Source organism: Schistocerca serialis, chromosome 4 (genome assembly GCF_023864345.2).
Source record: "Schistocerca serialis cubense isolate TAMUIC-IGC-003099 chromosome 4, iqSchSeri2.2, whole genome shotgun sequence".
Lineage (NCBI taxonomy): Eukaryota > Metazoa > Arthropoda > Insecta > Orthoptera > Acrididae > Schistocerca > Schistocerca serialis.
The window spans coordinates 690,960,190-690,975,493 of NC_064641.1; the positions used below are offsets into that span (position 1 = coordinate 690,960,190).

At 42.0% G+C, this 15,304-nt stretch overlaps 1 protein-coding gene across 1 annotated transcript in view; it reads right to left on the bottom strand.

Moving 5' to 3' along the window:
- LOC126473189 (probable cytochrome P450 6a13) overlaps window positions 1-15,304 on the bottom strand; it is a 100,637-nt gene that overhangs the window by 68,300 nt on the left and 17,033 nt on the right. The window contains exon 2 of the mRNA XM_050100083.1: window positions 721-1,045. Coding sequence (XP_049956040.1) covers window positions 721-1,045 — 325 coding nt within the window. The remainder of the gene's footprint in view (window positions 1-720; window positions 1,046-15,304) is intronic.

Genomic DNA, 15,304 nt, shown 5'->3' on the forward strand with positions numbered 1-15,304 from the left:
TAGGCTGGCAATGGCAAGGAAAGCGTTTCTGAAGAAGAAAAATTCGTTAACAGCGAGTATAGATTTAAATGCCAGGAAGTCGTTTCTGAAAGTATTTGTATGGAGTGTAGCCATGTATGGAAGTGAAACGTGGACGATAAATAGTTTAGATAAGAAGAGAATAGAAGCTTTCGAAATGTGGTGCTACAGAAGAATGCTGAAGATTAGATGGGTAGATCACATAACTAATGAGGAGGTATTGAATAGAATTGGGGAGAAGAGGAGTCTGTGGCACAACTTGACTAGAAGGAGGGATCGGTTGGTAGGACATGCTCTGAGACATCGAGGGATCACCAATTTAGTATTGGAGGGCAGCGTGGAGGGTAAAAATCGTAAAGGGGGACCAAGAGATGAATATACTAAGCAGATTCAGAAGGATGTAGGCTGCAGTAGGCACTGGGAGATGAAGAAGCTTGCACAGGATAGAGTAGTACGGAGAGCTGCATCAAACCAGTCTCAGGACTGAAGACCACAATAACAACATGTGTCAATACATTGACTGGAATACAATCTGGATCGGAGACCATGCCTTTATTAAACGAGTTAAGCTGCTTCGCTAAACCGAGGATATCTATTTGTAAGTTACTCGTCTTTGCTGTTGTTCTTGATACGAATTCTGGATACGAGGTTGTGAGAAACTGCCCAAAGAGCTTAAACGACGCGCAACGAGAAAGGACTTACCATACTTCCAATACGTCGGAACTGCGAGTTAGGATCGTCGATGGCTCCGCACTCGATACCGAAGGCGCACATGCCGATGACGTCAGTGGTAAAGGAGGCGAGCAGATCCCTGAGGGCCAAGTCGCGGCTGTGGCGGCCCTGGAAGGCCGTGTGAACGCTCTGCTGCAGCCGGTCGCAGCACAGCTTCACCAGGCAGAAGTCGCGCCGGCAGCTGCTGTCTGAGAAGGCGGAGGACATGTACAGCCGCATCTCCCTCCAGAGGTCGCCGCCCAGGCAGAACAGATGCTTCGCCAACGGCTCCATCTTGGTGCTCAGAGGGCTGAACCTGCAACACAAGCACTAAGTAAAACTTCTCCTAGGTTTGTTTGAATGGTTTCTAGCTAATCTTTGTATTCAAGTAAAGTCGATGTGTCATATTTCATATCTGTATACTGGATATTTTTTTTTCAGACAGAAGTTTACAATAGTAGATATTATAACATCTATATATATATATATATATATATATATATATATATATATATATATATATATATTATTACGAGTGGAATATGAACGTGTGGAAAATTATGTAACTCAATAATATTCACTCAATTATGTAATTATTTCTTAAAAAGATGATAATTATGTAAAACGGAGACAATATTTGTCCCACACTTCGACCATAGATACTAGTAGACTGGCCTTGCTGTGCAGAAGCTATAGGGCTGGTGTGGCTCCAACATAAACCACGTGACTGTTGGCAAAACGTGGCGGGATTTCAAATCAGCGGTCTGCCACCCTATGTTTGTATCGCATTTTACCCACATTTCTCAGTTGACTGCCAAACGCTTCCAACAAACATTACATTTTTATTTGCGAAAAATTATGTCAGAACTACTTTTGACCTGGATTTGTTCACAGTACCATTCATAAAATCTAACAAATACATCGAAAGCCCCTCTGGTGGGCAGCGGGACGAAATTACTATAAACTATCAATTAAAGTAAAATGTCGTTAAAATTCTTTTGAACAGTAAGAGTGGGCTCGTGTCAAAACTTTAATAATTGGATTCACAGCGTTTTGAGCTCTAGTCACTTATATACGAAAATGGGATATGGGAATTATGTCAACTATAGTTGCCAAAATTGTCGACTTTAAGAGCAGGTCCATTTTAGAGTATCAATTTTAGGTGCACTTCAAAGATTCAGTTCCTACTATTTTTACAAAAGTTTAAACTATCAGTGAAAAAAAAATGATATTTTAGATGAAAGGTGAGACATTGAAGTTCCAGAAAATAATTTTGGAGCCTACATTTATTTAATAGTATTAGAAGGTAGGAAAAAATTCTCTTCATTTGTCGACTATAGGTGCTCTTACCTTATTATAATTTCACTTGTATATACAAAAAGGCGCGTATGTGCAGATGGCTTAAAGTTTTCCGTTTCAGGGCCTGTGTCCAAAGCTGCCTTCGGTTTTCATCCTTAGTGAACCTATGAGTAGGAACGAGAAACAGTTATACTTACTTCTGTAACCGAATTATCACAGATACTTTCCAAAATGTAATATGAGTCTGACTTTACAGGCATCACTTTCAACACTTTAATTTACGTGATACTCTATTTCAAGTGTAAAAACCATATAAAAGTCACGTCAGCAGATTTCAATACACGCATCTGCACTATCATAGAAACACTTCCACTTGAAATGTAATGCCATTTCCCCCGACAAAACGCTGAGTACAACCATAAGCGCAACATGAAACAACCATGTTTTGCCAACATTCACGTGACTTTAGCCCAGAGATGTTGGAGCCACGAAAATAACGTCAGGGCTAGTCTATTATATTTATGGTCGAAGGTCTCACATTCTTTCTTAATCTATGTCATTCTTTTCTTTTGTTTTGTACCCTTTTGTCGTCTTCTTCTGTCGTACGTCGTCGACGCAAGACGCGAATCGATTTGAGGTCTGTTGAATGAAAAACATTTAATGTAAAATTATTGTACTTTTATGTTAATTTGCTGGTAAAAAACAAACAGAGCCAAATGCGTTAAAACTATTTATGATTAATTATTGTAAAATCACTTCCTCTCTTAATTATAATTTTGTATTAATTGTTTTATCATAGCTGCAAGAAGCGCAGCCATTGTTAGTTGCGATTATATAGCAACTTCGTCTGTACTTCTAGTTGAAAATAGCATGGGTTTGTGTTAAACTAATTTACAAAACAATTTAATAATTTTTTTATTGGTGGCATCAATTTAAATGATTAATTATTTATTGAGCAAAGGAAAATCTTAATTAAAAAAGAAATCCTCTATCTTTTGCTGGCCGCCATCTTAACTTTTATCATAGCGTCAAATTTAAATTACTTGAAGCTGCAAACAATATTCCGATGTGTAAGAAATAAATGTGCACCGGTGGTACTGAACTCTATTTATAAAAGAAAAAATTTATCGAATCAGACTGCATTTTCTAAGAACAGTGCTGATGGTATTTATTGTTGGACAAGATTTCATTGCTGATGTATGAGGCCAAAATTAAACTACGCACGAATCACGGAGAAAAATATTTCTGGTAGCATACGTCAGTGTTGTGTGCGAGTGGTATTCTGTGGTTCCCTTTCATGATCAATTTGCTAAGAATAATTAAATCCATCGAAGACAAAAATTACAAAAGCTCTGATGTACGATCTGTAATTTTAGTGATATGAACACAACTTACAGTCAACATTATTACACTACGTCAGGTGGAATTCTTGTGGAATTTGAACAAAATAATTATCCGGGAGAAGTTGTAGTATGAATAATGCGTTATACATGTATATAATATTGTCAGTATCATTTACAAAATCAAATCAATGCAACTGCTAAAAAAACAGAGTGAATTCAAACCGCAGAATGCCATAGAGTATCATATCATCCATATTCATTGCGTTTGTCCATGTTGATGATACGCAAAAACCGCCACAATATGCTGCACCACAGAGGTTCTAAGAGCGAGTAATGTGATCTTTGGTTGCTAGTAGCATTGTCGTTGCTGTAGTATTCTACACCTATGAGCCAAAACATTAAGACCGCCTGCTTAATAGCTTATTTGTTTGTTTTTACAACAAAGTACATCCCCGATTTTGCGTATCAGAAATCCGACAGTTTGTTGATAGGTTTGTGGAGGTATATGGCATTTGATGTTTACACACAGGTCATGCAATTCGCATGAATAATGGGCTGCTGATTTGCATACGCGGTGATGCCTCCCGATAGCGACCCAGACGGGTTCCATAGGATTTACATCGGACGAATTTGGTAGCCGAGACATCAACGTGAGTTCACTTTAATCTTCCTCAAACCATCGTTTCACGGTTCTGGCTCCAAGGCACAGACAATTATACTTTAAATGCGAACAATTTAGGTTAGGCTTTACCGTGACTGTTATCGACATTAAATGAAACAACAAGTTTACTGTTACCAGTCACCGTATACATTTGTAAACAAATATGGCGTCTGCAGATTCCAGACGCCATATTTGTTTACAAATGTGACAGTATACATGAATGTGTTGCGACAGCGAAAGGAACCTGTGACCACTGGAGACAGTGCCACAAGTTCCTCCAAACAATCGTAACGCAACAAACACACAAATGTCATGCTAACTAATATAAATCCACCCGATGATGGAGGTTGAAACCTTTGAAACGCGTCGTGGAAATAATAAAACGGTGACTGGTAACAGTAAACTTGTTGTTTCATTTAATGACACTTATACTGCTGAAAGATGACATCACTGTTGGGGAAGACATCAAGCATGAAGATGGTTTACAGCTGGCGGTGTGTCTTCGATTACTACCAAAGATCCCATGCAAGCGCAGGAGAAGTCTCCCATAGCATAACAAGGCCCCCATTACACGATGCGCATAAACCCCTTATGCACCAGCGCCCCAAGCGTGTATATCTGTGTCTACCGACTGGTTCACGTAGATCTATTACCCCATTCACGCGTGATGTGCCCGGCGCGCATCCGCAGTAACCGGTAATAACGCTAGAAACGCAAATAGGACTGTCTGATCTCTCGTAAAGTTGTTCGTTCTGCCGCGCTAAACACAAGGGGGAACGTTTGACTTATTAGAACGTCATTCGTTCAAATTTTTTATGCGAGTTCAAGGTTCCTATTTAATAAGAAATTGTTTTTTTATCATTATTTACTAAGTAATTGTTGTTCTCTTACAGACTCAACAGTTAGTTTTATACACTCCTGGAAATGGAAAAAAGAACACATTGACACCGGTGTGTCAGACCCACCATACTTGCTCCGGACACTGCGAGAGGGCTGTACAAGCAGTGATCACACGCACGGCACAGCGGACACACCAGGAACCGCGGTGTTGGCCGTCGAATGGCGCTAGCTGCGCAGCATTTGTGCACCGCCGCCGTCAGTGTCAGCCAGTTTGCCGTGGCATACGGAGCTCCATCGCAGTCTTTAACACTGGTAGCATGCCGCGACAGCGTGGACGTGAACCGTATGTGCAGTTGACGGACTTTGAGCGAGGGCGTATAGTGGGCATGCGGGAGACCGGGTGGACGTACCGCCGAATTGCTCAACACGTGGAGCGTGAGGTCTCCACAGTACATCGATGTTGTCGCCAGTGGTCGGCGGAAGGTGCACGTGCCCGTCGACCTGGGACCGGACCGCAGCGAGGCACAGATGCACGCCAAGACCGTAGGATCCTACGCAGTGCCGTAGGGGACCGCACCGCCACTTCCCAGCAAATTAGGGACACTGTTGCTCCTGGGGTATCGGCGAGGACCATTCGCAACCGTCTCCATGAAGCTGGGCTACGGTCCCGCACACCGTTAGGCCGTCTTCCGCTCACGCCCCAACATCGTGCAGCCCGCCTCCAGTGGTGTCGCGACAGGCGTGAACGGAGGGACGAATGGAGACGTGTCGTCTTCAGCGATGAGAGTCGCTTCTGCCTTGGTGCCAATGATGGTCGTATGCGTGTTTGGCGCCGTGCAGGTGAGCGCCACAATCAGGACTGCATACGACCGAGGCACACAGGGCCAACACCCGGCATCATGGTGTGGGGAGCGATCTCCTACACTGGCCGTACACCACTGGTGATCGTCGAGGTTCAAATGGTTCAAATGGCTCTGAGCACTATGGGACTCAACTGCTGAGGTCATTAGTCCCCTAGAACTTAGAACTAGTTAAACCTAACTAACCTAAGGACATCACAAACATCCATGCCCGAGGCAGGATTCGAACCTGCGACCGTAGCGGTCTTGCGGTTCCAGACTGCAGCGCCTTTAACCGCACGGCCACTTCGGCCGGCTATGATCGTCGAGGGGACACTGAATAGTGCACGGTACATCCAAACCGTCATCGAACCCATCGTTCTACCATTCCTAGACCGGCAAGGGAACTTGCTGTTCCAACAGGACAATGCACGTCCGCATGTATCCCGTGCCACCCAACGTGCTCTAGAAGGTGTAAGTCAACTACCCTGGCCAGCAAGATCTCCGGATCTGTCCCCCATTGAGCATGTTTGGGACTGGATGAAGCGTCGTCTCACGCGGTCTGCACGTCCAGCACGAACGCTGGTCCAACTGAGGCGCCAGGTGGAAATGGCATGGCAAGCCGTTCCACAGGACTACATCCAGCATGTCTACGATCGTCTCCATGGGAGAATAGCAGCCTGCATTGCTGCGAAAGGTGGATATACACTGTACTAGTGCCGACATTGTGCATGCTCTGTTGCCTGTGTCTATGTGCCTGTGGTTCTGTCAGTGTGATCATGTGATGTATCTGACCCCAGGAATGTGTCAATAAAGTTTCCTCTTCCTGGGACAATGAATTCACGGTGTTCTTATTTCAATTTCCAGGAGTGTATTACGACACTTGATTACACAGGTATATGTATACCTAAATTTGTGTGAAGGCAGCATTTGGCTTTTTAATGCGGTTTTTCGCGTCATCTCCAGCTCCACCATCTTCCGTCACTATACTACTCAGATACAGGAATGAGTTGACAGTCTCCGCCCGCTGCTCCCCTAGTAACACTGCCAACTGAATTTACTCTCATTTCCTTTGTTTTGCCTATATTTATCTTGAGGCCAGCAGTCTCTGCTTCTCCTTTCAGCAAGTTTAATTTAGCTTGCGTATCAGTCAGCCCTTGAGCTAATAAAACATCGTCTGCAAAATCCAAATCCTCCAGACGTTCATGGATCCCCCATCGGAATCCTCGTCTCCTGATAGCTGAGTCTAGAACAAGTAGATAAAGTGTTGGTGATAAAATGCAAACCTTGGAAGACGGGAGTGTCCACAGTAAACTCATCAATAAGATGTAGAGGAAAGGACATCACTTGGTCACTTATGTGTATCCTGGTTCATGTTCGTGTTAACGTGAATGAGTGGACCCACGTCATGGTGCGAAAAAACCCTGAACGTCACAGAACCACTAGACCCTTCACAATATGCGAGTTAATCGTCTCATTGGTAAGTCGGTGCAGTCGATGTTTTTAGTCATTCGGAAAACACACAATCGCGATGCGTCAGACGACATTAGATGGCTTCAGTCCGCTACCGTCCAGCTTCCGTGTTATTGACCCATTGAACACCTGCATATTTATTTTTGTAGGATACTGTCCTTTGCATGCAATTCTCAACGCAGCGTTCGCTCGGATACTGATTGAGATGAATCTACATTCACTGATAGCAGCAATTCCTGTCGTGCTTAAAACCGATGGGCACTATCAAGGCATCCGGTCTTTGTCGGTTACTGTCTTTTTACGACCATTATTCTTAAACCATGTTACATGGCTGCGAGTGGTACAGCATCCTTTATAAACATGATGGACGGTCAGCGTTTCAAAGAGACCAGTGTGTTCTTTCAAGATGGTGACTATTATTTTTCCCGTTGAGCTTATTACCTAGCGTATCTGATCTAAACTTCTCGCAATGTAACTTTACAACTTCATATTTTTTTATGCCATTAGGCCCCGACACAATTTAAAAACAAACTGCACACGTGCATTATCAACTCAAACCATAAAACGTAAAACATCACCAGCCTGTGTACCCACCGTATCCGAGGTATAGTTGCAAACTGAAAGTCGCAACTCTCACCTACCAACGATAATACACACATTAAATATGTTTTGCATCACCCCAGTTCCCAGAACTCTTGAAGACAGACGTTGACAGTGGATATCGTGTAACAGACACAGTCCCTTTGACTGTTGAGAAATGTCACTAAATCCCTCCAAAGATGTAAACAACCAACCATGAGCAGCGCCTATGAGACGGGGGGGGGGGGGGGGGGGGGTTTGACTGCCGATCGGTTCCAGTCATTCCACCAGGAAGGAGGTACACGGCTCGTGTTGGCTGTAATTCAACCATGCCTAGACGGTTAATACCGCGGTTCGATCGCGTCCGCATTATTACTTTGTGCTAGGAAGGGCTCTCAACAAGGGAAGTGTCCAGGCGTCTCGGAGTGACCCCAAAAGATGTTGTTCGGACATGGAGGACATACAGAGAGACAGGACCTTTCGATGACGTGCCTCGCTCAGGCCGCCTAAAGGGTACAACTGCAGTGGATGACCGCTACCTACGGATCATGGCTCGGAGGAACCCTGACAGCAACACCACCATGTACAATAATGCTTTTCGTGCAGCCACAGAACGTCGTGTTTAGACTCAAACAGTGCGCAATAGGCTGCATGATGCGCAGCTTCACTCCCGAGGTTCATAGTGAGGTCCATCATTGCAGCCACAACACCATGAGGCACGGTACAGATGGGCTGTACGATATGTGAATGCCATCCTCCGATAGATAGTGCAACCATATCGGCAGCATATTGGCGAGGTATTCGTATCCATGGACGACAGTTCGAGGCCCCATCTTGCACATCTTGTGAATGACTTCCTTCAGGACGACTAGAGTTGCCAGCATTTTCTCCAGACATGAACCCTATCGAACATGCCTGGGAGAGACTGAAAGGGGCTGTTTATGGAAGGCGTGACCCACCAACCACTCTGAGGGATCTACACCGAATCGCCGTTGAGGAGTGGGACAATCTGGACTAACAGTGCCTTGATGAACTTGTGGACAGTATGCCACGATGAATACAGGCATGCATCAATGCAAGAGGACCTGCTACTGGGTATAAGAGGTACCGGCGTGTACAGCGATCTGGACCACCACCTCTGAAGGTCTCGCTGTATGGTAGTGCAACGTCCAATGTGTGGTTTTCATGAACAATGAAACGGGCGGAAATGATGCTTACGTCCATCCCTGTTCCAATTTTCTGTACAGGTTCCGGACCTCTCGGAACCGAGGTGACGCAACACTTGTTTTGATGTGTGTATTTACTTATAGCCTAATGCTGAGCGCCAACAATACTACCGTCTGTCACAAAATCTTTGAGAAATTCCTGCCTGGTCCTAGCCCATTCTAACTTAAAACTACATCTACGCTGCAATCTGAGCGGAAATAGCAATGCATGTGAGCAGCTTATTTTGAAGTTGTGACGAGCCCTAATGGCATAACAAAATTTTTATGAATGGTTCTAATTCAGGACGTCTCTAATCCTTACATGTCTGTCGGTATAGGGTGGATTTTTTTTATCTGGTTTCCTTGCTTCTAGCACTGTCCCGAAACATGTTGTGACAAGAATCACACGATTGAGAACTGGACTGAATAACCTTAGGATATGCCTGATATAGAGGCACAATTGTCAAAATTCTGACCACGGTATTTAGTTAGCAAGAGTACCTTTCCATCTATTACAATTGTAACCTCCCCACAAAAATTTAAAAGAAAATATTTTAAATGAGAATAGACAGAGCTAAGTGTAACCTCCCCAGAGAAATGTGAAAAGGCAATAATTAAAAAAAAATGTTAATGGGAATAGAGCTTAATGTAACCTCCCAGCAAATAAATTTAATGACAATGACAATTAAATGACAAATAGCAATCTGACCCACAAAAAAATGTAACAGTTCAATGATAATGAAAACGCAAATAGACCGAAATGTCGATCTTGGGCTCTGATTAAACTTAAATTCTTACCTCAGTAAAACTGCATCTGCTCTTATTTTTCGCCATAGCTTGGAGGAAATGCATCGCAAAATATTTTTATTTGAAGTTAAAGGGAACTTTTCTGTATGGAAATGTAAGGCAAATATTCTTTCAAAAAAAGGATTCTTTGTTAAAAATGGTTGGTTTAAAAACAAAATTATTATTGGGGCGATTCCTGAACAAATTAGTTACAGTTAATTTACATTACATTATCAAATGTGCGCAATGCTGCTTCGTGACCTTATTTAAAAATATACCTCGTCCTGAATCTTGACCAGAGTGCCATGTCGACGCCCGCCGACTCCTCACACACAACAGCTAACTCCCTACATGCAACTGAACTCTACTGCGACTCGACCGCAACAGCACGATCGCGCGGTCAAGCGCAGACTAGGAACGATAAAAGGCTCTCTGGTCAGAGACTCTGCAATGCCTCGCCATCGCCGCCACACAACATACGTGTTTCACAATTAATATTCTCTTTTCTCTTCCTAATGCACTTTGATCTTTCATTTCGTGGAAGACTAAAAAGCTTTCATTTATCCTCAAGTCACAAGTCTTTCCAGTAACATCGTACGAAACTGTAACATAGCTAAATATTTGAGTTAATTGATCTGTTTTTGTAATGTCCTGTGTGGTATCTGTAATAATAGAAAAGAATGGGGTAGCTTTAATATAACTTATTTTTCAATTGCACTAGATAGTTTTCAATTGCAGTAGATAGGACATTCATTAACTCGTGTTGAACTGAAAGGCTATGGCACTTGTGTTAAATAAGATCGCGTAAAACCGGATCGTCTATTGCGAAAGGTTCAGTAATTGCTAAAAAGCTTCCGCTGTTTGATTTTCCAGTTTCCACCCTATGTCCTCTGGTCCAACTGAACCGATCATTGACTGAAATCGGCTGTGTGCGGCTGCTTGGAGACCATTTGCAACCATTATGATGAAACTTTTATGGATGTCACCCGGCCACAATTGTTCACGATTGGTCTGAAGAGAATTTTGTACCCATTGAGCGAATGATTTGGCCACCCAGATCGCCCAATATGAATCCTATCGAACATTTAAGGGACGTAGTCGAAAAGTAGTTGGTGCACAAAACCCTGCAGCGGGAACACTTTCGCAATTATGGGCGCCTATAGAGGCAGCATGGATCAGTATTTCTGCAGGGTACCCCCAATGACTTGTTGAGCCCATACCACGTCTAGTTGCTTCACTATTCTGGGAAAAAGGAGGTCCGGCACGATATTAGGAGGAATCCCACGACTTTTTTCACCTCAGTGTATTGGATACTACTGTTAATGTCACATTCACAATACGCTCAACGATCTCTTTCCGTACGTTTACACTTTTCTTTAGTTATGATCCATATCCGCGTCAACTGTATATTGCTCAAGCCAAAAACTGAAAATGACTCTTGCGTTCAGATGTGCATAGCTAGTTTCGTGCGCACTATTTTTTTGATTAGTTACCTCCAATTTCAAACCCGTCTCCTTAAAGCTGGCGATTTCTGTCCTCCAAAGAGCCAACAAGGTTTACGGTAGACAGAGTCATTTTTAGATAAATGATACAACCATTCTCTCCAAATTCTTTGTCCTGTCAATGTGAACTTTCAATAATATGCAGTGAAGAAGGACCTGTTTGCCTGGTTAGCATATCTGAGGATATTAGCTCATAAGGATTTTGTCAAAAAAAAAAAGCTTTTTAGTTTCATGATCTGCATCTAACCGATAATCTGCACAATCATCTGAATAGTCTGTAATATAAATAGGCCTAATTATATATACAGAGCTACTTTGTTACAATCTTGTTTTTCGCTTTCACATTGCTGTTTATCGCTTTTCGATATAGAAGGGCTCTCACATGTGACACTGAAAACTTCGGTAGCCCTTAAGCTAGTACTATCACTACGAAGACAAAAAATTGCCAGTATTTCTAATTCCTGTTTCTTTATTTTTTTGCACCACTTACATGTTCGCACTTTAAAAGATTTCATTTTTCTGTGAAAGTGTGCAGATAAATACAGAAAAATGTTACGGCTTAAACTGTTCATGGCAAGTTTGAAAAATATCACCTCACTTAACAATACACCTATCACTAACTTACCATGAAGAGAACTCGTGTGGAACTGAGTTGGTGGTTTCGTTACCGCACCGTAACATCTTACTGGATAATTGACATCGCACTCAATTAAAGGTGTGACAAATGTGGCGGGACAAATGTGTTTGGAAAAAATTAGATAAGTGTGATTAGGACTCAAGCTCTGAGGGTTCCCTACAAACTTAATTGTGTATCCGAGGTGTTCGGAAACTCCCTTTACAAACTTCTAGAGCTTGTAGAAGGGAGTGAGTACATAATATTTTGAGCAGAAACCCGTGTCCGGAAACGTGCCATTACGGCTCTACGACAGTTTCAGTTCAGATGTCTTGAGTTATAACCATTCTAAAAATTTTGTTATGCCATTAGGGCTCGTCACAACTTCAAAATAAGCTGCACACATGCATTGCTATTTCCGCTCAGATTGCAGCGTAGATGTAGTTTTAAGTTGGAATGGGCTAGAACCAGGCAGGCATTTCTCGTCTGCTGAGGGAAAGAGAAAAGTCTCAGAGTTGTTTGTCCTGGTATGCAGTAAGGTACACAAGACGGCATGTACAAAATCTGCAGGAATGTTGGTTATCACCACATCGAACCGTTGTTATAACGTATCAATACTGTTCTGTACGTACAGTATGCTGGACTCTTTATTGTTTTGGAATAATGCAAACACGTAACGTTCAAGTGTTAATACAAACGAAAGCGCTTAAGTGATAAATGAATGTATCGTTATGTTTCCTTTTGAATTGTTACCTAATAATTGTATTGCATCACGCGTAATTCAGTTCCTCAAGCAAAAGTGGATGAGCTAAACACCTGAACTGAAACCGCCGTAGAACGGAAACGGTGCGTTTCCGGACATGGCTGTATTTTTCCATTACAATGACTTACGGCCTTAAATTTTTCACACCGCCAAGAGACCGTTGACTTTGGTATTTGGAATAAATTACAACTTGTTACCTCTACCCAGCCCTCAGATAAATGGTCTCAACAGACGAATGGACAACAGACGTACAACAAAGTGGACCCACAATATTCCGTTTCTACCGATGTTAGTATGGAACCCTAAAAATGTGGAAAATACTGGGTATTTCAAAATGAATATCAAGGATTTAAGACATTGTAGCATTTACTACATTCAACTACAAGTATAAATAATACATCAAATGAAAGAGCATTACGAACAGATTTGTTTGTATACTGTACCTATGTCCATGTGCATGCCCTTTTTCCTGCATCTTCCGTTAGAGAGCGCAAGTAGCAAAGATGGCGACTAGTGAACAGAAAGCTTTTTGTGTTTTACAGTTTTCAAGGACTGAATCTGTTGTTATAGTACAAAGTGCGTTTCGTATTAAGTTTCATTGTAATACTCCAAGTAATAAAAACACCTGTAGATGGCATCGTCAGTTTGAAGACAATGGCTGTCTTTGCGAAGGGAGGAGTATGGGACGACCAAGAGTAACTGAAGATCGTGTTGAATGACAGAGTGTCTTTCATGTGTAGCCCCAAGAAATCAGTTCGGAAGGCTTGTCATGAATTAGCAATTCTAGTGATGTATGTGCGGAGACTTTTAAGGAAAGGGTAACAGCTATGTCCTTACCGTTTGCAGTTGTTACAAGGTCTAAGGCCTAAAGACTATGGTTTACATGCCGACTTTGGAAGCAAAATGTTGCAGCATGATAATGAAGAATTTTTGAATGGTATCGTCTTCAACGATGATCGATATTTCAACAAGTGGAAATGTGAACACACGAAATGTGTACATCTGGGCAAAAGCAAATCCGCATGCGACGGTACAGATGCAACAAGGTCTCACCTAAATTGAAAGCTTTCTGTGGCATAACCCGGCGGGAAGTTTGTGGGCCTTCCTTTTCAGTGAAGCAACTGTAACTGGTGTATTTTATCTTCATTTCCTCAACTGGAAGAACTTTATTTCGGCAGCATAATAATGCGGCATAACTCAGCATACCATTGGTTAAACAACGTTGTACACAACCGCTGGACTGGCTGTATGGGGTCAGATGACAGACCTTGTTTCGCATGGCTTCCATATTTGCCCATTCACACGTCATGCCATTGTTTCATTAAGAATCATGTGTATGTGCCTCTGCTACCAGCCGATCTATCCAACTTAAGTAACAGAATTGAAGCACTTGTTACAGTAATTACTCAAGGCACAGTGATCAAGGTTTGGGAAGAACTCACCTGTCGACTTGATATATCGTACGCGATGAATTGCGCTTATGTTGAACATTTGTATGAAAAACTTTTTTGCTCTTTCATTTGATGTATTATTTACAATTGCAATTCAAATGTAATAAGTTCTACAAAGTCTTAAAACTTCGACTTTCATTTTGAAACACGCGGTACTGTCTCCTACACACTATTCATCAAGAAATAATAATTTTCTGTCAAAATGTGATATATTGCTACTCCTTTTTAATTGTTGTCATTGTGTCGTAGTAAATAATATGCACTGTCCTTTCATGACGACAGCGAGGAACATGCTGCAAAGGGAGACGGCAAGGACAAGAAATGATTACAAACAGTTACAGCTGCTCTAAACTCAAATCAACGTTCGCCGGTTCTACTAAAACTTTTTGAGCTGATCAAAGATGCAGATGGTATTTGACTTGAATATTTATACCATACTAGTTTCTGTATTGATATTGTAATATATTTTAACTTTATATATTTAGTTTTAGACATAAGAATAACAACAGTAACATTTAATTCGCTATTCTAAGGTTCCCAACAGAATGGGCCAGACCACAATGCAGGGCCTGCACGCTTTTACGTTACGCCCCTGAAATGAAATACATCAAACAATAAAGAATTTAAGGCTTGTGGTGGAGACCAGATATACATTGAGGTTTTAAAGACTGGAGGAGCACAACTGTAATTGCAATTACAGTCTTCGATACAAACAAATTGGAAGACAGAAACTGTACCTGCGAATTGGAAAACCGCAACTATAAGAAGAATGATCCCATTGTGTGCAATAACTAATCCACCATTCCTAGCGATGTGCCTGTTAAACAGACTGCAACCAGTTACTGAACAACTAACTGCTGACTACCATTGTGGTTTCCGCAGAAATAGATCCACTTTAGATTTTCCGGGGTGGGGGGCGCAGAAATAGATCCACTTTAGATCACTAGGGGGGGGGGGGGGTTGGTATTCAATGTACATGTTCACATATTATGTCTACATTTCAAAAAGGCATACAACAGTATACAATGATGGACACTCCTAAATATAATAAGAGAATTTTAAATACCATCAAAATTAGTCAGATTAGTTAAATGTGTATGGAAGAAACTTTACGTCATATGAAGACATCTGTAGAATAAACTAAAATTTTAAAGTGTTCACAGGACTGAGAAAAGGCGACGCCATTTCACCTATTTAATTTAACCTCTTCCTAGAGAAGAT